Here is a 24,480-nt window from a genome sequence, read left to right as displayed (position 1 = left end):
CCCCCCCCTGCCCCAAGTGATAAAAAACTTCTGTAGCTACTTTTTCTGATATTCATAAACCAAAGAAAGAAAAGTTAGAACCCTGGCTGACTTGACATTCATAGCCTGACCCTAATGCTTTCTTCAAATGATGGCCACCTCTGAGGTTTAGATACAGTTTTGTGCTCATGTGATTTTAAAACTGAAAAAACCAACCACTGCAAACATCCAGCTTTACAAGTGTTCCCATTTTAGTCTTTTAACTTAATGCATCTTCCATCCACGCACGTTATCTGAGCATAGGTATGTAAACTGATAAGGCCTGAAAACATAAATTCTTTTGCCATTACCTCAGGAAGTGAACTACACCAGAAAGTTCAAAGGAAGAGAGAGAGGGTAACTGAGTTGGCTGAGCTTATTTCTGTGTCTTTGTGTGAGGCTCAGGGTTATTTATTTTGTATGCACAGCAACAGTTCACATTGCTTCTACCTCCAAATGCCATCCTAAGAAACCATGAGCAGCGTTCTTTTCCCAATTTATTACACTCTTTAAGAGCCAGGGAGCCAAAATTAAGCTGTTATTTTAGACCAAGAGGCAAAATAGCTGAGAACTTTGCTTTCCTGGAGAAAGACAATGGATCATCAACAATTGTAGTGATATTTTACCATAAATAAGAGCACAAAGATAAAGGAAACATACATTTCTAGTCACTACGGAACAATTTATCTCTTAAGAAGAAAATAATGCAGCAAATTTGAGACAAATTCAGAGATTGCACAGTAAGCCAAGTCATTTATACTTCAGAGGAGAGAGGCCAAAATACCCAAGACTTTATTGGACAGATATTTTGGAGGGCTTTCCTTTTTTTATTTTCTGTAAACAGCAAAGAATGAGTATTCATTCACCCAGTTCAGCCCCTCACAGTCCAAGGCTGCTCCCTATAAATGTACCATGGCTTGCTTTAGTTAATTACGTTCAAGCCAAGAGAGATTACTTCCTTGATTACTCCTGGAAAGCTTTTCTACAAACAGGAACAACATCTCATTTAACCCTTCTCCTGAGGAATTTTATACTGTTTTTCTTTCAGGTGGTCAGAGATGGAGCTAAGACCAACTTAGGCAACACTATATTCTCAGCTGATTAGCAAGAGTCTTGTGAATGAGAATTCCAGCCTTACATCAACAACTCGGGTTATTGCACACTGTTGATATCATGGACCATCTAAAACTTCCAGCCTTATGGAAGTAACAGTAATGTATGTCTTGTACCTCTGATGTCTGATCCCATATCTTCCTCTTCACCCAAATAAGACTCAAGCTGACTGACAGACCTGCATTTGTCTGCTAGGCTTCTTACCACACACTCCTCTTACTTCATCAGTTATAATGTTATTTCCTGTACCATTTTATGGTTAAGTATAGTACTTAGGCTTATCTACCTTTCAACAGGCATAAAAATCTTGGTCCTCTCTTCACTCCAGGTATTGCTTCTTTGAATGTCTTAGGTATTTGAGACATTTTATACTAACATCCATTCTACATGGATTTTAGCTAGCAATTCATTAACTTTGTGGTGTAAACATTACAGGCCCAGCAACAGAAAAACTATTAGAACTTCTTCAGCTTTTAGCTGTGCTCCAAATGTTACTTTTTGTTTAAGAAGAAGCTAGCAAGTCTAGGTATAGACATAGATTACGAGCTACAGCTAACTCAGCTCACATGAAAGGAACAATTTTAGCCTTGTGGTAACTTCAAAGCAGAATAAATGGCTGTACCAGAGTGAAAAAAAAACCAAAAAACTGGTATAACAGTATTCAGGGCAGATATAAGTATTTTATGTTTTACATTTTAGAAATGTAAATGCCTAAAACAAAACTATTAAAAAATATTGAGTATTACTCGTTGCATTTTCTCAAATCTAAGAAAATTAAGCAGAGGTTGAGTAATCTTGACAGCATCACTTGCAAATCAATCCACTGTCATATAACTTGCTAAAGAACTACAGCTAGGTAAACAGAAGGCATTTTCAGAAGCATGTACCACTTCTCAAAATCTGTATCAAACAAAGTTACACCCATTTTTTAATATGCACATATGTGCACAGATACAGATAAATTAATATATACAGGAGAGAGCTGCCTGAAGAGTATCCTCAATGCAAGGGATATACACCAGAGGCACAGACAGAAGAAGGTTCCTGCGCTGATATTCCTGAGAGCTTGTAAATGTCATCAAGTAGCTGAAATCGTCTACACAGTTTCATTCTGCTTCACCTATGCACCAAAACTATATGCAGTCATTTTGAAATTTTTTGTCTGTGATTCATTATACATGACAACCCAATTATAGTGTTCTCTGAATAAATGCTATCCATGAATAAGGAGGCAACAACTGTGACTGAACTGAAAAGAGCACCCCTGAAGGATGTCTTATATTTTGTTTATAACTTAAGAGAGAGTTATAATCAGCAATAACTTTAATGGATAGTGCTTTCCTTCATTCAAATGGATTAAAGATCAATATTTAATTAAAAATGAAAGGCTGAATACTGTTCTCCTCAGTCAATCTTCATTCAAAGAAAAATTCTTACTGCTCAGAAGTAAGAACTTCCTGCATAACAACATCTGGAGAAGATGTGGTAAGGATTTAGGTCTCTTCTTTGTTCCAATGTCATTACTACCTAATTAGAGGAAGGAAGACATAATCTCTAATTTTCTTTTATAGAAGGAAAAGATTATGAAGGATCATTTTAGCTGTTTCCTGGTTGGCCACCGACACAAAAGCGACCCATTTACTGTTTCCTCAAAATATGCACTCATATAATGACAAGGTCAGGAAAAGATTAAGCAAAGCCTCAGCAGAGTCTCCACCCCTGCCTCCCTGTTTTCCCCTCACCTTTTCCACTATTTCGTAGTCCATCTTGAAAGCCCAGAGCTGGAGCCTGGCAGAGAGTTCACTGATGGAGGAGAGGGTGAGAAGGAACTGCTCAGCACTGCCCAGGGGAACATCAGGGTTCGCCAGCTGCGCCTCCTGGATCTTTTGCTTCTCCTCCTCGGTCGGGATCATGGTCAGGATTTTCTGTGAAGGGAGAGAAGAGGACAGCATTGGGCATGGGTCCAAGAGGTGAGAATGAGCTGGACTTGGGTGACTTCACAGCAGTGACAAAAAAAGTCCTCAGGTCTGGCTGGTAAATTAGGACAGCATTGTAATAACCAAGAATGAACCCAAAGCAGAAGAAAGCAAAACAGGCCTGCTGTCTCAAACATCTGCAGTTTGTTGAAAAACACTTCTGTATTAAAATGCTTTTTTTCTTTATATTTGTACTCAGTAGATAGCGTCAATCAAGTCTAGAAAAGCTCAGGGAGACACAGGAAGAAGACTGATGAGGGCTTCTCTCCTCAGCCTTCATGTTTAAGTCAAAACTCGTCATCTTTCTGTAGAGTACATATGGAAGTGAGGGAAGAATGAGTGAAATATTTCGGCCTGTGATTTACAGCAGGTCAGAATAGAGAGCAGGTCCCTTTTAGCTTCAGTATCTAAAAAATTTCCAGCGCATAGGAATAATTTGAGGTCTCCCATACCTTGCTCTTCTCATAATGTATTATTTTTTGTTCAGTCTGTGTAGGCTTTTTTTCAGGAAACCTGACAACTATTGCAGCCTATTAGGTGAATCCCAAAAATCTCACTCAAAATGAGGACAACTTCCAAAGGAACAGGCATTGACTTTAAAGTTGCATTAAGCATTGCATAACATACAGCCTTTTTTTCTTTTGATCTGAAAAGTCTAAAATATTGATGAAAAAGGATTTCAATATTTTTCATTTCTGCTGTCAGTACGGCTCAAAAGTCTTAGATTTTACATGCTTATTCACACACATGGCAACTGTCCTTCTCAAAGTACTGCTGTCTGAGGTATTGCTTCTTAATTAGTTTTTAACATAACAAATGCATTTCAAAATGAAAAAGAAAAGCAAAATAACATAAAGCATCAGATAAGTGGAGGTTTTTACCCTGCTGATCCATGCCTCATTAAAACAAAGTAGTAGATTTTCAACACAACTAATGTTTAGTCATCTGAGGAATGACATGTTTTTGCTTTAGCCTTCTATAATGACAGAGGATGTTGTGGAGGGGAGGAGGGAATAATAGAAATACAGCCAAAGAGCTATCAGACCTGCCAATCCAAACTACAGCCTTGTTCCAGCACTGGACATAGCCAATTCATCAAAGTAGCACATCTGCCCCCTTCCAGTACTGATAATTCATCTGGCTCCTTGCACAGTGCTGGAGCTATAAGCGTGGAGAGCAAGGGACGTTTTTTGGTCAATCTGGCAAAGAATAAGGGTTAAGCAATCAAATAATGTCCAATTTGTTGAACTGGGACTTATTTAATTTCAGCCTCTCCATTTGTATTGCTGTCCATCTTCTTATACTAACTTCTGTAAACATAAAGAAGTATTTCTTTCTGTTAATGTTGGCTCTGCTTTCAGTTAAAAATATATAAATAAATAAAAAGCCTACTTGCTTGGACACTGCAAGTTTCTACCTTAGTAAATCAGTACCCTAAGGAAAAAAGAAGAGGAGGAAAATACTGCAATACACTCTGGTGCTTTTCCTTCCTCTGTCAGTGACTGGAAAATACTCTGATGTACACCTGTTCTGACTGATAGCATTTGTCTATTCATTTTGTGCTATCCATCCATCCACCCATCCATCCATCCAAGCTGAAATCTGTAACTTCAGTCACACCTATCATCAAACTGGAAATTTATACATAGCTGCTTCAGGGCATTTCTCAGTGCTTAACCAATACTCATCTAATGAAAAAGAGAGACTGAGTCTGAAACTTGTAAGAAGAACTGTTTTGCAGAGTGCCCTTTGAAGAAGTCAGGCCTCCTAGTGCCTACTCCGCTCTTCAAAAAACAAGAAGAAGCCAACACCCTGCCCTGAAGCAGGGCAGCTTGCAAATAGGATTATATGAACTTCCATACAAGGCGAGTTAAGCAGTAGCCATGTGATGGATGTAAAAATGCTTCTGATGCATTTTTGAAGGCTAACACTTCAGCATTATTCTCAATGGCTTCCTACAAATAACTAGGGCTTTTGGCAGTTACGCAGGGATCCCACAAGTATTTTGTGGTGGTACAGGGCCTTCACTCCAGAGCTTTTGCACTGCTTTCAGGCATTTTAAAGAGAGCATTGAAACAGTAAGCTTTATTTCCAAAGGGACTCTTCTCCTCCTTGGGCTTTATGTAAACATCACAAGGCAGATGGAGATGACAAAAAGCATTTGAGTCCAAGTACTGCAAGGCTGCTGTGCTGTGTACTGTAGTATGTGAAACAGAGAATGCCAAGCGAAAGAGCCTGTAATTGTGGTGCCAGCTGCTGAGGATCACCCCTGCTTCTGAAAGCCCTGTCTTTGTCTCAGAACAAAAATACAAATACCTCAATCGTTTCCAAAATCTAATTTTGTTTTTTATTTATACAGCTCACCATGTGCCTTGTTAACACCAGGCTCTCTATTTCTTACCCCTTTTTTATATCTTAGGGCTACCTAGCCACTCCAGATACATGGACTACAAAGCACTCAACAAATGTGGGTATAGAGGTCCTAGCATATTTGGTGAGTTTTTAAATTTCAAATAGTTCTACTGAAAGCTATACCTACCAATGCAATGTAATATTGTGCAGCATCACAAAGTTATATTGCAAAGCATGAAGCAACTCACCTAACTTCCTCATAGCATTATCCCAGTTTTACTCTGCTAAATTAATCATACTCTTTGGTGTAATTTTATTTTGATCTGTGTTCCCTGACTGAGAAGCACTTTACAGAGGGATCCATTCATTTCCTTTACTAAAGATAAGCACCAAGGACTGGTTTGGTAGACTTTGTTCTTGCAGTTGCCCCGATACACTTCATTAAAAAGAGATGCCAGGATTTTAAGCTTGCCTCTTCTGCTTAGCTCACAGAAAGCCCTCATTCATGCTAAGCAGGCAGCTTTTTATCCCATAGTGAGCTCTGAATTGTTTGAACACAAGGAATGCCAAGCTTTCAAAGAAAGAAAAACACAACCACCTTGGCAAATGTAAGGTGGCAAAAAACGTTTTAGTTGGATTGATGCATGTTTACAGACTCACATTGTGCCTTCCTTTGAAAATACGTTTCTAACAGTGCCTGCTCTGCATACTAAATGGACTACATCTGCCTTTCTAGAATGATGCCCCATTTTCTGCACTTTTTCACAGTGCAGCGGTGCCTAATCACTTCAAACACATGGCCTAAAATGCACAACATACTTAAGTATAAAGGATTTTAAAATATACGCATAATTTTAACTTAGTTACATATTTGAAGTTAAAAAGCATGGATTACTAACAAACAGCACAAGCAGAGCAGCAATCAGCAGAATGCAGGGTTTCTGGCAGCTAATGGAAAGGCCACCCAAAGGAGTATGTGGTAGTACAAGGCACTCACAACTGTGGACACCACAGGTGGTTGGCAGATGGACAGCCCAGCTACAAATGTTGGCAATGGAAAGGGTGAGCTGTGCAGAGCAGCTGAACTTCTGCTAAGAAGGACTCAATTCCAAAGAGACAATACATGGAAGATAAGAAAGATGTATCCTTTTTTATCTGTCATTTTATGGTGGAGTTTGTATGGAAACACTGCCTAAAGCACTGAGATCTAACCAGCAGGAGGGGTACTTCTCTGCAACACTTTAAAGCTTAGTATTGCAAACTGCAGTGATGGGTACTGAGGCTGGGTCATGAAAAAATATGTTTTTAGCCTTATTTGTCAATAATACAGAACCACAGAATAATAGAATGGTTTAGGTTGGAAGGGACCTGAAATATCATCTAGTTCCACCTCCCTTGCCACGGACAGCAACACCTCTCACTACACCAGGTGGCTTAAAGCCCCATCCAATCTGGCCTTGAAAACTTCCAGGGCATCCACAGCCTCCCTGGACAACCTGTCTCAGTGTCTTACCACCCTCACACTAAATAATTTTTTCCTAATATCTAAATCTCCCCTCTTCCAGTCTAAAAATATTCCCCCTTGTCCTATCACTACATGCCCTTGAAAGGTATGTATATATAAGTAAGGTATGAATAAGGTATGTATATAGCAAATAAGTATGATGGCTTGGAGAAGAAACTATATTGTATAGAATACTATATTCTAGTAGGGATAAATCAGGGCTTGCGTGCTAGCTGGAATGATCTTCTCCCTTAAGTATTTCTCTTGCACGTAACTGCCGGCAACTGCATTTTCATTCCAGCCAGCTTTTCTCATTTTCTTCTGCAGTCAGCATACTGAAGGTGGAAAGGGGGAAATCATGAAACGCAGTGCCAAACCACTGAAAGGTGACTGTGAATCAATGCATGACCTCTGCAGCTCAGCCACTGCTTGAGATTTGTAGTTGTGCAGATTACTCCTACTACGTGATGTAGGCTTATTAAAAAGAAATATACAAATAAATAACTATATAAAAAAAAATATTTGAAATTAATACACAATGAAAAAAAACAGGGGAGCTGCAGGCTTCTCTTCACACTTCATAGAAGAAAATGTTTTGATTAAAAAAAAAATAAACAGAGCTCATCTTGGACCTCGGCATAAGTATCTGCAAAGTCAAACATGTAATGGTAAAACTTACATCATCTGAAATCTTTATACCAACTGTTTTTTTTTTTCAAACAACAGCAACATAGAAATGCTATTTTAAGCAGAACTAGTCACTGTATTTGTTTTCCATTAGATATACAATCTAGAATGATTCCAACACCTAGCTGGGCATGAACTTTATTAAACCATGTACCAGTTCCATCAGCCCTAGTAACTCACTGCCTATTCTTGCTGCTCACAGTATTTCAGTCAAGTTCCAGAGGAACAGATAACACACCAAAAATCTTGACAGGATTTAGCACTGCCATTACTCAAACTTAGAGACAAATACAGCAGAGAAATCGACCCTTTACCTAGTATGCCAAAACTCAGGTGAATACTACATGCTTCTGAGCACTTTACATTAATTTGACGAGTTTCAGCTCTCATTTATGATATAATACATCCCCTTTTCCCTATCCAGTGGAAAGCCAGGCCAGTATCACATGCAAGATAAAAAAAAAAAAAAAGAAACATTGAAAATGCAGACTTGAAGACATCAGCTGCTCTTTCTTACCTCTATTCCTTCCTTGTTTAAGGCATATTCGTCAAAGTTCAAAATAGCAGTCTTGATAGTTCGGGGAGGGGGCAACACAGTCAAGCCAATATTAATAGCGTTGCTTCGTTTTGAGTCCAAGACAATGATCTCCTGTCGCTTTCCGTCTGCAGCAGTTTTCTTGGTAGAGAAGAGAAAAAGAATATTATTTCTCCAGTCTGTTTTATAAAGAAAAAGTCACTCCTTTCACTATTCACTTCCCCTACGTAGAGGTGCCGACACTGAATGTAAATCTAATGCATTTATAGCCATCCAAAATAGCTGAATTCTTCTACAACAGCCTTGCTGTTGTCAGCACGGGCTGCCAGAATTTAACCAGAGAGCTGAACACAGTTTCAGATGCTGTGCAAAGCTGAGATAGCCTGAGATGCAGGAGACACCATGGGGGCTGGAGATGCTGCAGTTCAGGGCAGTAGTCAGTCTAAAAAAGTCTGAAGCTGCCTCTGCCAGGTGAGAGCTCTGCCTTGTGGAAGAACCAGCCAGTGCATGGCCAGTGGGTCTGCAGTCAGGTAGCCCGTGGGCTCTGGGGCTCAATTCCCTCTTGGATGCATCAAGCCAGAGTGGCCACTGACCCTCTCTGGCTGGGAAACAGGAAGGTTGGTTCTCACCTGCATGACAGCACTCTCCTGTGTCTGGCTGACAGAGGAAGGGTATACTACCTTGCTGTGCATGACATGTGAGCCAAGCCCTTCACAGGTGCAGATCAACCTTTTTCCTTTCTTTGAAGTGGTATTTGAGACTAGACATAATCTTTGGATTTTACCTTCATTATAAACTGCATTATAAATAATAATGAAAGCACAAAGAACTAACAACGTATGGTTTAAATTCCATTCCAGAGAATACCCAAGAAATTTCTTTCTCTCTCTCCCCATCCTCATAGTGGCAAAATATGAACCAACAGGGCAAGGTGACTCACAAACTATTTATATGGCATAATACATTGTTGAACACGGTCTTTGCCTTTACACCTCAGCATGCCTCTCATTCTCCCTCTCCCCCATGCCAAAAGGTGCCTCTTTGGCAACTACATATGCTATATACCCTGCAGCTGCAAGAGGAGAGGCCTCTGCTCCTCATACACAGGGATTTTTCCTCCCTCTCCATAGAGATGAACTTTGGAAACACCTTTTCTCTGTTTCCCTTCCTTTGCCCGATCACAGATGGACTGGGGGATGCTGCCAATCACAGGAGGACAGGACCAGCACATTGATACAAGCAAGCAAAGACACACTTCACATAAAATCATGTTTCAGCGCAGAGTAGGCTGTGACCTCCCTGTAGAGCCTGTTACCTAGACTGTGGTTAGTGGCTGTGGCAACAGCAGCCTCAAGCACAGATGCACCTCAAAGGGGCCAAGAGAGAGACTAAGCAATCCCCTCTTTCCAGGCTGCATGTGTCAGCCCATACAGCTGTTCAGAATAGAGAATCTTCTGTGATGTCTACTGCAGATGTGCCTCTTGCGTCTCTTGGGGGGAGTCCAGGAGGAGACTCTTACTGCCCCAGTCTTGATCTGTGCTCAGGATTGCTTTTCAGACCACAAGGCTTTGTTCTCCACTTCCTTTGGTTCTGTACCACAGCCACCACTGAGTCAAAAAATGCCCTACTACCAGGTCTACATGCTGCTTCTGCATTGGAAGAACTGCCTAAAGTAATAAATATGCTTTTATCAAAGTACCTCCAGCTGTGGATCGGCCCATAATGGGAATGCAGTTAGAGCATTACAAAGATGCTGTTTTCTGGCATAGCCCAGCATGTATGCACCACCATGGTTGTTCCATCCTATTAACATGGTATGATGCAAGTGTGAAAACAATGAGAGGGGTGGGTTTCTTACAACTTAAAAAGAAACAACATTTTTGCAGTAAACAGGATACATTTTAGGAGATCAAAGATAACATTTGTTTTCAATTTTTAGATGCCTGTTCTGTCATAACAGCTCTCTCCTTAATACCTTAAAAGCATCCCTGAAGCCTCCTTGAACTTTCACTACCCTGAGTAAGGGAATCCTCTTTTTCTTGGGGAGCTATCCTAAGGATGAAAGATGCAACTTCTCCTTAAAAGCAGTAATTTTTACTTCCAGGGCCATTAATCACATTTTCAGGACCACAGTTAGTGGCCAAGACCACATAAAAACAAGCAAGGTTCACCAGAGACTGCTTCCTCTTGAGTCTGTATCGCACTAAGCCTTTTTTAAACCACCACTTTTTACCTTGTTCTTCACAGCACAGAATTACACAGCTCCAGAGAATTTATGCAGAAGGGAAAAGGCTGGGGGAAAGGAGTTAAATTTAGGCTTCCCACATGCGGTATGGTTAAGTAAGCCTCAGATCTGCAGCTCTGTTTTTAGGCAAAGTTTGACAAGAGAGACATATTCATTTGAGGGACATATGATGCTAACCACTAGGATGACTGAGATTGCAACAGTGCCCTCTCTCCTTAGTGATGACTTATGAAAGACAGATGAGCTGTGTAGGGGATTTAAGTACATAGGTATTTTCCAGAGCTGTAACTGCATATGGGGAATAAAAATTTGGAGTAAATAACTCTTTTAAAAAACAGGAGCAAAAGAGATTTTAAATCCATTCTGGGGACGATGGCTGAGTTACTAAGAAAAACTTTCCAAATAAATAAAAGGACAAAGAAAAGAGAAAAGTTTTATTACTATGAACTTTATTACCCTACCGCTTGGAAAATAATTCCTTTTTGTCTGCAATGAAATTGCACATGTGTTAGCGTCTGACTGTTAAAATAAGCTGCAACTATTAACTTCTATTACAATATTAGGTGATTTCAGATTCTGTTTTATAAGTTCATAAATGAAGAATGACTTCAAATGCTTGAGGGAACAGTGCACTACTGCACTTGATTCTATATTTTAATGTGTCACTATGTGATGTAAACCCTGCACTGCTGTATATTGCATTATTAAATGTAAATACAAAATTAATTATAAAATACAAATATATCAGGTGGTTTAATTTGTGGGAAACAAACATTCCTGCAACATATTAACAATTATGGTGAATTTAGATCTTTACAAGACTCAGCAAGCCAGATTCTGTGGCCTCTACTGAAGGCTGGGTAGTCAAGACAGGTTAGTGAAAAAAAGTCACTATCCCACAGATTGTGATCTGTAGTCTGATAAGCACATAGTCCAAAACGTAACTCATTGCTTTAATTAACAAGGGAAGCAGAGATGTTTGTATTGTTTTTCCAGTCATCATATAAATAAATAATTATATATGAGCATCAAATTAGAAATAACTCCTGCATTTAAATTGCATCAACAGTACGGAGGAAAACAGGGCATTCTCTTAAGAGTGGGAGAAAATTGGAAAATTTTTTAAATTTCTGTCTCAATTAGGAAGAATTTAGCACTGAGGATTTAAAATGGAATCTCTCAGCTGCCACTGGCTTTGTCTGTGACACGCAATCTTTTTCAGAAATTCTGGTCCACCTTTATGACTTGCCTTGGCATTTATTCAAATTGCAACAGATGTTTTCAAAAAGATATGTTTCTAGGCACGTATAGATATGTGGACCTGAAAACATGTCTCTTAATTTTTCAATCCTACTAGTTTTTATGTCTGTGGGCACATGATGGATCATCACTATGTCCCAAGGGGTACAGATGAAATACAGAAAAAGAATACTTCCAAATGACATGCAAAAGCAAGTGGATGGCAGAAGGGCTGAACAACACCGTTTGATTCAGTAGTGTTTGTGTGTTTTAATTTCTCTTCACAGAAAAATAAACACTTTGCCAAAATACCTGCTTTGTTTGGCTGGTGAGAAGGAAAGGAATTCTAGACTGGCTTGGAGGGGACATCTGATCATTCTCTTTCTATTTGCAAACAGAATGTTGTGGTATTCTAATCCAGAAAATAAGCACTCTTCCACTAAAGGTGCTCCATTAACTACAATCAATGTGTATGTAGTCCAGTGGGACATAAGTTTTCCTAAAACCAAGAATGTCCCCTCCTAGCCTGGCCCCCCCTGCCCAAGCTCTTATATTATATCCTACAATTTAAAATCCACTTTATTTTATTGCAGTCTATTGTATTTAATGAAAAACTTCTCATGAGCCAGGAAGTAGCTGTTTATAGCTGTGTGTTGTGGAAATCACAGTGAAGGATTAGAAATGGGAGTAAAATTGGTTACAGCTGCATGAAAGAGCATATGCACAACACAGAGCCAAGCCCCCACTACACACCCTGACTTTGCTTCTCCTCTCATCCTTCTGGACTGTTCCTTTTCCATGCACCTGCTTCCATCTATTGCTATGGAACGTGGAGATTTGACTTTTGATTTGTTGCTCTGTGCTTTTTTTCAGCTGAACCAACTGAGCTGTGAGTCAGACTTTACGATATTATAGAATAAACCTGGCTTGGATTGCAGCCATTGGACACAAAACTAGACACAACGGGGAATGTACTCCCTGGAAATAAACCAAGCAGTCTGGAAAAAGCGAGAGCTGTCCTAATTTGAGTGCAATCTTCATACCAAACCTCAAGTCTTTTACAGATTCAGTGGTCTGCTTAATTATTCTCACTCTCACTTGATCTAAGGACCATCTCCTGTCCTGGAAGATTCACTCAGAGGCTGAGTAAATCTCTACTATGGTAATCCTTGGTCACTATTGTCTTCTCTACAGAGACAACGAGACTTCTATGTCTGTGTTATGGGACAGGGTGGAAGCAGAGCCAAAATTATAAAGTCTCATGCAGAGAGCAGTTATTAGTCGCCAAGAGGAAAGCAGTCACCTAAATCTTTCCTCAGACTTGCACTAATTTCAAAGAAACCTGCTCACTCATCTTCCAGTCAGAAGCCAAAACCTGTGCCAAAGCATCAGGCAGGTCTGGAAAGCAAGTGTGAGGAGAAGGGGAGAGGAAAGGGCCAAAGGTAGTTTTGGAACGTGCATAATAAATGACCAGAAAAGTAAACAAATCAGAATTCCAACAATTTTATCAAAATTTCTGGGTGAGAATAATGATTAAAAATCAGCCAGACTGATCTATTACAATACTGGCACTTAGTACAAAGCTAAACTTTGGAAATGGCAAGTATATAATAATTCCACATTCAATTTGAGGAATTAAATGTTTTATGGCAATACGAAAATGCTCTCATTCCTTCCATCTATGAACCATCTGTGGTAGATTTGCATGTACAGGGAGAGAGATGAGGAGTAACACACCATGATGTCACCAGCAAAAGAATTAGACAGAGAAATTAATCTCAGTAATGGTTAAATGAATGATCAGCTGAATGGGTTTTTAGAGCTGCTATACCGTAAGTTTCAGATCTATAGGCATCTGTGTTACAAAAAAATCAGCTAAGAACAGCAGCAGTAAGATCTATGCATGAGCCATATCATTATGTATCTGTTGCTTGCTAGGTACTTCATGGGGGGACTGACTCTCAAATTGCAGTGTTTTCGCCTGGCCAAGAATTACTATTTTGAGTTTATAACCTAGACAAGTGACATGGACGACTTTAACAGCGAGACATCAAGTTTCCCCAGATTAAGAGCAAACAGTAACATACATGATGCATAACATATATATGACAAATTTTGCCAGCCAAAGAGAAGTAAAATATTCAAGTAAAGTAAGGAAAATGCAGGCCTTCTCCTGAAGGAAATGGGACACTTAGCTACACAGGACATCAAGAAGGCTGAGGTTCTCAATGACTTCTTTCCATCAGTCTTCTCTAGCAAGTGTTCCAGCCTCATAGCAAAGGCCGCAGCAGGTGAAAGCAGGGACTGGGAGAATGAAGCACCCCTACTTTAGGAGAACAGGTTCATGATCATCTAAAGAACCTGAAGGTGCACAAGCCTATGGGACCTGATGGGGTCCATCCATGGGTCCTGAGGGAGCTGGTGGATGCAGTTGTTAAGCCTCTTTCCATCATATTTGAGAGGTCATGGCAGTCTGGTGAGGTTCCCAGTGATGAGAAAAAAGGGAACATAGCCCCTGTTTTTAAAAAGGGGAAAAAGGAAGACCCAGGGAACTACAGGCTGGTCAGTCTCACCTCTGTGCCTGGCAAGGTCATTGAGCAGATCCTCTTGGAAAATCTGCTAAGGCACATGCAAAATAAGGAGGTGACAGCCAGTATAGCTTCACAAAAGGCAAATTGTGCCTGACCAATTTGGTGGCCTTCTATGACAAGGCTACAGACATGGTGGATAATGGCAGAGCAACTTATGTCATCTACTTGGATTTGTGCAGAGCATTTGACACTGTCCCACATGACATCCTGGTCTCCAAACTGACAAGGCATGGATTTGACAGATGGACCACTAGATGCATAAGTAATTGGCTGGATGGCTGCACCCAGAGAGTTGTGGTCAATGGGTCAGTGTCCAAATGGAGGCAGGTGACGAGTGGCATTCCCAGGGGTCAGAATTGGGACCAGTGCTGTTTAACATCTTTGTTGGAGACATGGACAGTGGGATTAAGTGTATCCTCAGCAAGTTTGCTGATGATACCAAGTTGTGTGGTAGTAGTTAACACCCTGGAGGGAAGGGATGCCATCCAGAGGGACCTTGACAGGCTGGAGAAGTTGGCCAGTGCCAACCTCATGAAGTTCAACAAGGCGAAGAGCAGGGTCCTGCACCTGGGTTGGCACAACCCCAGGCACAAATACAAGCTGGGGGGAGAATGGCTGGAGAGCAGTTCTGAGGAGAAGGACTTGGGGGTATCAGTAGATGAGAAGCTCAACATAAGCCACCAGTGTGTGCTGGAGCCCAGAGAGCCAATCCCATCCTGGGTTGCATCAAAAGAAGCGTGGCCAGCAGGGCCAGGGAGGTGATTCTGCCCCTCTGCTCTGCTCTGGTGAGACCACACCTGGAATACTGTGTACCGTTCTGGGGCCCTCAGCACAGGAAAGACATGGAGCTGTTAGAGAGGGTCCAGGGAAGGGCCACCAAGATGATCCAAGGCTGGAGCACCTCTGCTATGAAGACAGGCTGAGAGAGTTGTGGCTGTTCAGCCTAGAGAAGAGAAGGCTCCAGGGAGACCTTATAGCACCTTCCAGTACTTGAAGGGGCTACAGGAAAGCCGGGGAGGGGCTTTTCACCAGAGAGGGCAGTAACAGGACAAGGGGTGATGGTTTTAAACTGAAAGAGGGGAAATTTAGGTTAGACATCAGGAAGAAATTATTCTCCATGAGGGCAGTAAGGTGCTGGAATAGGTTACCACGGGAGGTTGTGGTTGTTCCCTCCCTGGAGGTGTTCAAAGCCAGGTTGGATGAGGCTTGTGCAGCCTGGTCTAGTGTGAGGTGCCCCCTCCCCATAGCAGGGAGGTTGAACCTGATGATCTTTAAGGTCCCTTTCAAACTTTCTATGATTCTGTAACTTACTGGTCAAATGGGCTGGTTTTTATGTCACTAGAAAACATAGGCACCCACAGTAAACATAAAAGCAGATTATTTTTTTTTTAAATAACAGAGATGGACATCTTTTAGTAGCATTTAACTGGAAAAAAACCATTATTTTCCTGCTACTGATTATTCTGCTTAGAAGAAAAAGAGTGTATGTAGCCATGAAAAATAAATGTTTGAGCTAATAACTGTTTTTATGCTACTTCAAATTCCTACTAAATTTAACTATAAAAGACTGCCCTTTGTTGTTGAGTCTAATGTTAAACAGCCATGTCACGAGCCTTTTATTTTATTTATTTTATAACTATGCTCCTATAGAAGAGGTAATTCTAGCTACAGAGGTACTTCCTGGGCCAGCTTCTATCCTAAAATTTTGATGGCTACCTTGTACAAATTAAGGATTTAAAATAGGCCTGTTCACCAGCATAAAACAAAACCCCAACACCCCTGCAGACCGTAGCAGTAAACTCAGTCCAACTCATAAACTGATCCTGCAGAATAAAGCACATGTGTAGGCTTCTTGCAACAGATCCAGTTTGATATTCTAACCTTTTTACAAAACGATCAGGAAGGTATTAAAAAGTGAAGAACTGTTAAATATACAGATATGAATCATCACCCTGTGACCTTTAAATAACTGTAACAGCGAATATTTTAGATTTCAGTACCTCGTTTGGCACTCAGCTATGAACAACCTAATGTAAAATTTGTTGGTATCCCCCACCTGAAAAGAGATCCCCAAAGTGGCAAACCTGATATATGAGGGCAGCTTGGCACGTACACCAGCCTAGCCTCATCTTCTAGTTTCAGACCATGGAATATCTTCCGTCATAGGCCAAGCTAGAAACATATCCAGCAATTTCCACTGTTTTTCATATAAACAACATAAATCACCTAGATCCAAGTCAGAATGAATACCAATACAATAGCAAAATAATAGCAAGCTGAATACGGGTTGTACCTTTGTGACAGGCAGTTCCTTGGATTTAGACTCAAAGAGATGCTCCAGTTTGGAAGTGTCCACCTTAATGGGTTCCAGTTTCGACCACAGGAATTCTCTGCAGCGTTTGTTGTTTTTACACTGCCACTCAAAAGGCCGTACCTCGTTCCAAAACAGACGGATGGTTTTCTTCTTCTTTATAAATGCTGGCTGACCCCTAGAAACCTGGGGTGACCCTAAACCCTGAGGACTGCTGAACAGCGGAGGAGGAGCCAATAAATTAGCAGAGGGTGGAGGTGGAGGTGGACATCCAAACAGTGGGGGAGGTGGTGGAGGAGGCAAACCCAGAAAAGAAGGTGGAGGTGGAGGAGGGGGAACAAGGGAGTCCCCAGGACCCATATCCATGTCCAACACATCTACATCATCCTCCTCCCCCAAGTCTGTAAAATCCATGTCTTTGATTTTAAGTTCTCTAGGATTAGCCATGAGCTGATCCCAGATGTAGTCAGATTCCTTCTTTGGCTGTGTTGGTGTTTTCTCGAGAACCTGTTCACTGATTTCATCTTCAGGCATGGCTGTCCCATTGGCCAGCTCACCACTGTTGAACTTTTCTGCAAAGGCTTTCACACTGCCTTGGTTGTCCAGATTTCTGATCTCCATCTTTTTGACACTTTCATCTTTGGCCTGCTTCGTGGCCTGAAGGATTGAAATCCTACTGGCTAGGCTAGTGAGTGACTCCTTGCTTTCCTCCGTCTCCTTCTTTTCCTCCTTCGCCTCCAGCTCCTTCTCCTCTTCATCCTTGGGCTTTTTGTTATGCGCATACAACATGTCCAGCATAAAACGCTTGTTGTTGAGGATGTTGCTGCACTGCTCATTCACACCAGCATCCTGAATGGTCTGTGACCATGGACCTGCAATCACACACACAGAGATGGCAAGAGTCAAAGGGTGCACCAAGAACACTCTTCAGCTCACCAGACAAAAATCTGGGGGACACATGCACAAACAGTCTGAAACTGGATAAGCTGTAGCTTTGAAAATTTTAAAATAAGTGTCAGTGATGATATATGGCCCAACCCTGATGGGCTGGAAGTAATTCTCAAAAAAGGAATGGGAGCAGAAAATAGTAATTGTAGCCAAGGAGGACCTATATAACTGTCAGGATTTCAAGTTTCAGGTTTCTCCTGAAATCTGTCAAGTTTCACTTTGTACTTACTACATCAGTTCATTTTATGCAGTGCATAAATGCTCAGAATCTTTACTAATCTGGAATGGGCCTTAAATATCACGACAATGGCACAAAACAGGTTTTCATTGTACTTTTCACCTGGCCATAAACTGGAATCACCCCTTATCTTCCTTATAAAAGAGATTTTCCGTTCCTGACATCAAGGTCAACAAGTCACTGCTCACTCCTCCACCTTCCTCCCTGCTGGCTAGGGGAGGACAGCTTTCACATCTGGCTGTTCCTCAGACCTCCCAGCTGGGTATACGGGCCATCTTCACAACATAGGCTATTTCAATCCCAGAGCAGGCAGCATAGGAAGGGTACAGATTTCAGGGCAACTCGGTGGGGATAAGCATATACAAGATTTTTGAAGTTATTTCTAGGAATATGAGCACCTTTTCTAAGAGATTTTTGAAAATACTGGTCATTATCCACTGTTACTCTCCCTGTATGGCATTGTATGTACAATGCCATAGATGATGGCATTGTAAGCCCAATGGCTTTTTACCCACATCACAATAGTTTAACATGCCACTGTAATCAAGCTTCATCTTTCTGACTTTTGCTTTTCTCAAAAATAATCTGCAAAATACCATGTTTGAGACAGCAACATAAATAACAAACTATAGCTGTCAAATTGTAAAAATAAATTATGTCAGCATCTCTTCGACTGAATTTCTCTGAATATAATACTGCTAACCAATGTGGATAGTGTGTCTAAAAATTATGGTGCTTCTTTTTCCAGTGGGCATCAGATTAAGTGAATAAGCATGGGTACAGAGAATTCTTCACACTTACTGTATTTCCTGCATGGGATTCCTTCTGTTCCACACAGTCTTTACACATTTTATTAATATATATTTTTATAAACTCTGTTTCTTAAACACATCTTATTTTGCTGGCCTTGCTAGCCTGCTTTCCTTTTGGCCTCTTGTGGTAAAGATTCTCTTTTATACCGGCCAGTTGTCTTTTCTCTTAGATTTCCTTTTAATCTTTGTTTCTGCCCTTATACTCTCACCTTTTTCAACACTTTAGAGTTTTAAATATCTTTTACTGTTTCCTTCATCAACACTTTCTCTCTTACCAGGATATCTAGCCCTCTGGTCTGAGAAGTTCTCCCCACCATGAGATCCACATCTAGTGTGCCACAATTCCTCCCTGCCCTTTTAAAATTACATCATGTTAAAATGTAGGACCGGTCTCACAGCACAAGCATATGGACAGCTGTGACTCTCCCTTCTATTCAGATCAACCTCTAAGCCACATTTTAAAATTAGTCCAGAGGCTTCACACCAGCAGAAAATAAATACTTTTTTTATGGATACAACCTCCAAAGCCATTTCCTTCTACTTTTCTGCAGAAGGCTTGGCTGCTTCCATTACCTGTTTATTTTTCCTCAGACTTTATCCATGGGATTGCTTTCTCAATCAAAAGATTTGTGACCTGAGGTAGTGTCTCAGGTTTGTCCCTAAGGTAGTTTCACTAGACAAATCCTTCCCACAGCATAGTTTTTACCCAGCTGAAGTCCCCCTACTCCTAGCCTTTCCTTCAGAGATGTTCAAGATCACTCCCACGACCCCTCCTACAAATCGTACTACAAGACCTACCCTCTCTCAGTTTCACCAGCTGGGATCCTCCAGGATTTAATCCCTTTTCAAAACTGCTCTTCAAAATTATCCCAGACCCAATCTCTAATTTGGAGTTCCCATGTCTGCTTCCATCTGCCTTAGCTAATCAAAGATCACTGCTGTGAAGCCTCTTGCTACCTTGGTGGCCTCTTCTGCCTTCTTCTCCACAGGTGAAGCTTTGGAATACCATGAGAGAAACAACATTTGTTGGAAGACAAATTCAGAAGGACAGCTAATTAGGGAGGAGCCAGAACCAAAATTTTCATTACTTTGTCAATGTATCTGGGCAGATGGGCCACCTCATAAATGGCAAATTGCTTGTTGGAAATGTGAGAGCTGCTGAAGAAAGCTCTCTCATTTGCTTTCCAAATCCCCTTACCTACTAGAGAGCAAACAACTCTCTACATGAGACCTCCCACATAGCACAGCCCAATAAATCTTTGGTTTATTGGTAATGTAGGTAAATTTTAAGACTTTCCTTTTTCATTAACAGGGTACATTTCTTAGTTTTTAACAAAAAGTACATAAGCACTTTAATTAGAGTGGTAATAGGTTAGCAGCAGACAAGATGAGGGAAAAAAACCTGCAACCTGTTCTCCTTTACTTGCACCTAAACCATGCAACAGTGTAAAGGCAACCTTCATCTGTCATAACTCCCCTCCCTTTCCTACAGTATTTGAGCGCACAATAGCATTCTAAGTAACTCAGTCTTGGTGCTGGTTGGAAAGAAGATAGCTCTTAAGATTTATACTAAAATTAATTTAATGCTTTCCAGGAAAAAAAAGTAAAACAAAAAAGTGAAGGTTTAAACATGAATAGTTCAATCTGACAGTTTATGCCTGTGAGGTAACCCTTGTAATTCGGTATCATCCCTCTTTTCTCAGGAAAGAACAAGACTATTTCACACTGTGAAGCAATTTTTGTTTTCTTATCTATAATTTTAAAGCTTAAGAAAATGCACTCTGCTGTTCCACTCTAAGAAGACATGGAAGCCAAATGCTCTAATTACATTACATTCCCTTACCTCTCTACAAAAAAGTAGAAAAGAGTAATTAATCAACAGAGACCAAAATCTGCCTTTCATACCTGGGCTGCATGTCAAGCTCTGGTTGTCATTATTTTTCCAGGCAGAAAACTGGTTCTTCAGGTGTCTTCCAGGCTGGGCTACCCTTTACAGGTGCCTGGTGGCATATCAGACCAGAACCACTGGTTCACTACAGAACTGGTATTTTCCACACAAGGTCTATTTCATGTGCCTCCTCCACACAAGCTAAGGATGGCCACAGCCCAAACCTATCTTCAGCAGTTCCTATGTATCTCTCCCTGCTATCTGAAGTCTAATCAAGAGAGGAAACTGAAGGAAGGAACAAACATCCCTGTTCTCATCCCTGTTTTTCATCTTCTGCTGAAAGCTAACAGCATGAGAATAGGTATCTGGAATCTCATGACAAACCACACCAACAGGGACCCTCCTCTCATTGTTTTATGTGTAGAAAACTCAAATAAATTATCTGGGAGCTACAGATGCAAGTCACTGCCACACAATGATTTGACAGTTAATACAATAAACTTAGGGGAAGAAAATGGTGCTGAGTCTTATTTCATCAAGGCCTTACTGTCCCTCAAACATAGAAACCCCATCAGAGTTTGTGGATTTGCAAGCAGAGAATGGAAATGGATCTGGCCACAGTGATGATAGTCTTAGAGAGAAGCAAAGGGTTTGTTAGCTAATTAACAAAAGAGAGCTGCTAATTTAACATTTTTTCCCCACCAGAAACCCTTCATTGTTGAAAAAGCTTCACTTTACCAGTTTCATTGTCACTGGTTAACTTGTCCTCTCTCTCTTCCCTCTCTAAAGTGCTGCTTGCTGAGGATATGCTGGATGCAGAGCAGTTGTCTTTTTCATTCACTTCCTCATTCTGCCTCTCTTTTTCACTGAGTATTGCACTTTCTTCTGGCTCTCTCTCTGGTCCTTGCTCCACCTCACTCTCTGGTCCCACCTCTGTAGCCTCTATTTCCTTGGGTGTCTCCGTTCCCTGCTCGGCCTCAGCCTCCTGCTCTGGGTCTGGTTCTGGTTCTGTCTCTGTCTCTGGTTCGGGTTCACTGGCACTCACTGGTGGAGAGAACAACGGGAGAAAGAGATTCACTTAATGATGGAGTTGCCTCAGGCTCACCCCTCTAAACGGGAGCGACGTGGAAGTTGTACAAGTGCCTTATGGAAAGAAAATAAAAAGCAAGTCCATGGCATGCAGAACATTAGGAGCAACCGACTGATGAATGTTGTGCGACGACAACATTGCACATGAGAGTGGCCTGGCAAAGCCCCTCACTTGCTGTCTGGAGCCAATCCACTGTTTTTATACATACTTCCACAGCTGGAGTGTTGGACTCACACAAGGATTTGAGCAAATCCGCAGAAAATGGGCATCCCACACGAGCATGACATTGACAACTCAGTGCCTAGACAGAGCCAGGAAGGAAGAGATTTTTTTTATTTTATTTTTTCTTTAGACAAACAAAAAGGAGGGAGATGGTGGGTTTTGGTAGAATTTTCTTTGGGTTCTGGAAGAATTCTTTTTTCACCTGATGAGGAATAATTCAACGAAAAAAATACAAATATTAGTTTCATTAACACAGTTGAATGGCACAGTCTGGAAATGGCACTGTCACACATTCGGCTGACAAAAAACATATGCTTTTTTCATGCACATTTTCTTCAGAATAGCCACATCAAAACCAAACAAAGTTCCCAACTGCTTGACATATGGCACACATTTCGTTTCCAATTGGTTGGCACATGATGAGCTTTTTTATCGGTTGGCACATTGCAAATACTGCTGACAGAACACTTGATTGTTTCTTCCCTGCTTTATCCCTGACAGGAAAATTCATTCAGCTTCATGTTTTTCAGAAACCAGCAGATCTTCACATGCAAATATTCTCTGCCTGCTGCAAAGAAACTGAAGAGCATCCACACATATTCACACCAAGCAGCTCACAAACTTCTGAAAAACTGAAATGGCCATGCAAGATGGGCATGCGTGTTAGTTCTGCACACTCCCCAAATTCCCTCTGTACTAAATCTTGTTTTGGTGGCTGAACTACAATGATTAATTAATACTTCTTTCCTCCCTCTGTTAACTACTTTTCACTACCATATTGCAAAGGAACCTTCGGGACTTGTCCATGGTCTTTGGATTGAGTACTATGTGATGAGACTTTCTGCAAGAACTACGTGAATCTTTGAAAGAAGAAAGTATTGCACTGGAATGCAATTCAAACATTTCAGTCCCCTAGGGAGCAGGCAAATAGATTTATCCTGAGAAAGTATGGTCCAAAATAATGAAGGTCAAAATGTTTTCCTAACACCATTTCATATTGTGTGCCTATCCTAATTTCTGAGACATCCAGACAAAGAACAATGATTTTGAACAATGCCTATGCCTATCTTTACAATAACATGTTTTTAAACTAGCTTTCAGTAATGCATCTTCAGTGCCACATTATTCTACTTCATTTCCTGTAATTTAAGCATACAAAACTGCAAATTATTTTTTTGCCACTGATTTCAGTGGAGCTAAGCTTCTACACTTTCACAGTTGATTTCAAATGTGTAGTTAGTCAAATAACCAGACATGCAAATATAATACACTTACGTAAAAGAAATTTCCACATATGTTTAATATATAGCCCATAGTCCCTCAAATGTCTCTTAGATGTTTTAAAACACTCCCAATTAGAAGCTTACCTTTCTCCCTCTGCTACACAGACAGCATCTATAAGTCTAATATTGGATATTTGAGCAGCTTTGCACATTCCATGTGCCTCTAAATGTACCTTACCTACGACCTTACCCTGCCTATGAGAAAATCAAAATTATAGAGTGCTGGCAAGAAGTTGGCAGACACTCTGAATCCCAGTGGTGTGTTTCAGACCACAGCTGTCAGTGTGTAGGTATAGCACAAGAGCATTTTAAAATCAAGCCAAGGTTTGAATATAACTGAGATGAAAGCTTAGGAGTCCTTCCAGAGTTCTTGGAGCTAACATGGTACTGCAGCATGGAAGATTCTGAGCTTGCCACACTGCAACGGTCTGTATATACAAATTCATCAATTCGTCATAGTTTTGTATGAATTTTAGATGTTTCTCTCTAAAACAAAAGCTGTCAGGTAATGATCAAAAAGGTCAACTCCAATAGCTCAGGAGAAAGAAGCTGACTAAAATGTGTCCAGGACTCCTAATGCTTATGGCATCTTTGTCATCATGAGGCTACACTGAAGATTCAAATGGATAAAGTCAGGGGAAACTCTTCAAACAAAAAATATTCTGCACATAATAGATGCAGTATCTTAGCAGAATCTAAGACTTAACAAAGAGACAAGAGCAATATACTGACACAGGCTCCTCTTTTGAGTTAAAAAAGAATCAACATCCAAGAATTTCTTGAACAAAACAGGGAGATGCTGACACTCATTTTGACAGTCTCTATCTTTGGGGATAGTAGTAAACAATTCACCAATAAGCCAAATAACTTACGAATACTAAGCTAAGTCCAGTAGCACTTCTCTTAAAAAGCAGTTCCAAAATCAAATCAGTCAGAAAACACTAGCCAGAGAACAAAGCCGGCCTATGTATATAATACGTACATTATATATATTATTTCATAGGTATTTATATATGTCAAGTGCCTATCAGCACAGTGATAAACATTCTTTGGAACCATTTTGATGGCAGATGTAAGAACAGGAATCAGTCTGCTAGTCAGATGTGTGTCCCTCACTTGCAGTTGCATTGTGTAATCCACAGGGCAGGTACTCCTGAGAACTCCTAAGATGTTAAAAAATACAATTTTCAGCGAATGCTTGGTGGTGGCCTATTTGAAAGGAGCTGGAATTTTCAATCCAGTGTCCACTGGATCTTTACAACAGACAAAATACTGCTCTTGAGTGGCAACACTGCAGGTGGCAGAAGAGTTAAATAACAGACTAAGCTGTGTTCCCTGTCTTCAGACTTCTGCTGGTGGAGAGCACAAAGACTCAGGGAAGCAAGCATGGTTGTATCAAAAAGCATCATCAGGAAAGAAGGCATTCCT

The 24,480-nt window shown here is 40.7% G+C and overlaps 1 protein-coding gene across 1 annotated transcript in view; it reads right to left on the bottom strand.

The window, feature by feature from the left end:
* FHOD3 (formin homology 2 domain containing 3) overlaps positions 1-24,480 on the bottom strand; it is a 341,206-nt gene that overhangs the window by 40,527 nt on the left and 276,199 nt on the right. Inside the window, exons 15-18 of the mRNA XM_010008354.1 lie at positions 21,196-21,501; positions 16,554-17,443; positions 8,168-8,326; positions 2,874-3,056 (exon numbers count right to left, since the gene is read on the bottom strand). Coding sequence (XP_010006656.1) covers positions 2,874-3,056; positions 8,168-8,326; positions 16,554-17,443; positions 21,196-21,501 — 1,538 coding nt within the window. The remainder of the gene's footprint in view (positions 1-2,873; positions 3,057-8,167; positions 8,327-16,553; positions 17,444-21,195; positions 21,502-24,480) is intronic.

Source organism: Chaetura pelagica, unplaced genomic scaffold (assembly GCF_000747805.2).
Source record: "Chaetura pelagica isolate M959 unplaced genomic scaffold, ChaPel_1.0 scaffold71, whole genome shotgun sequence".
Taxonomy (NCBI): domain Eukaryota; kingdom Metazoa; phylum Chordata; class Aves; order Apodiformes; family Apodidae; genus Chaetura; species Chaetura pelagica.
Note: the sequence above shows the minus strand (reverse complement) of the source record. Positions and strands in the feature narration are given on the sequence as shown.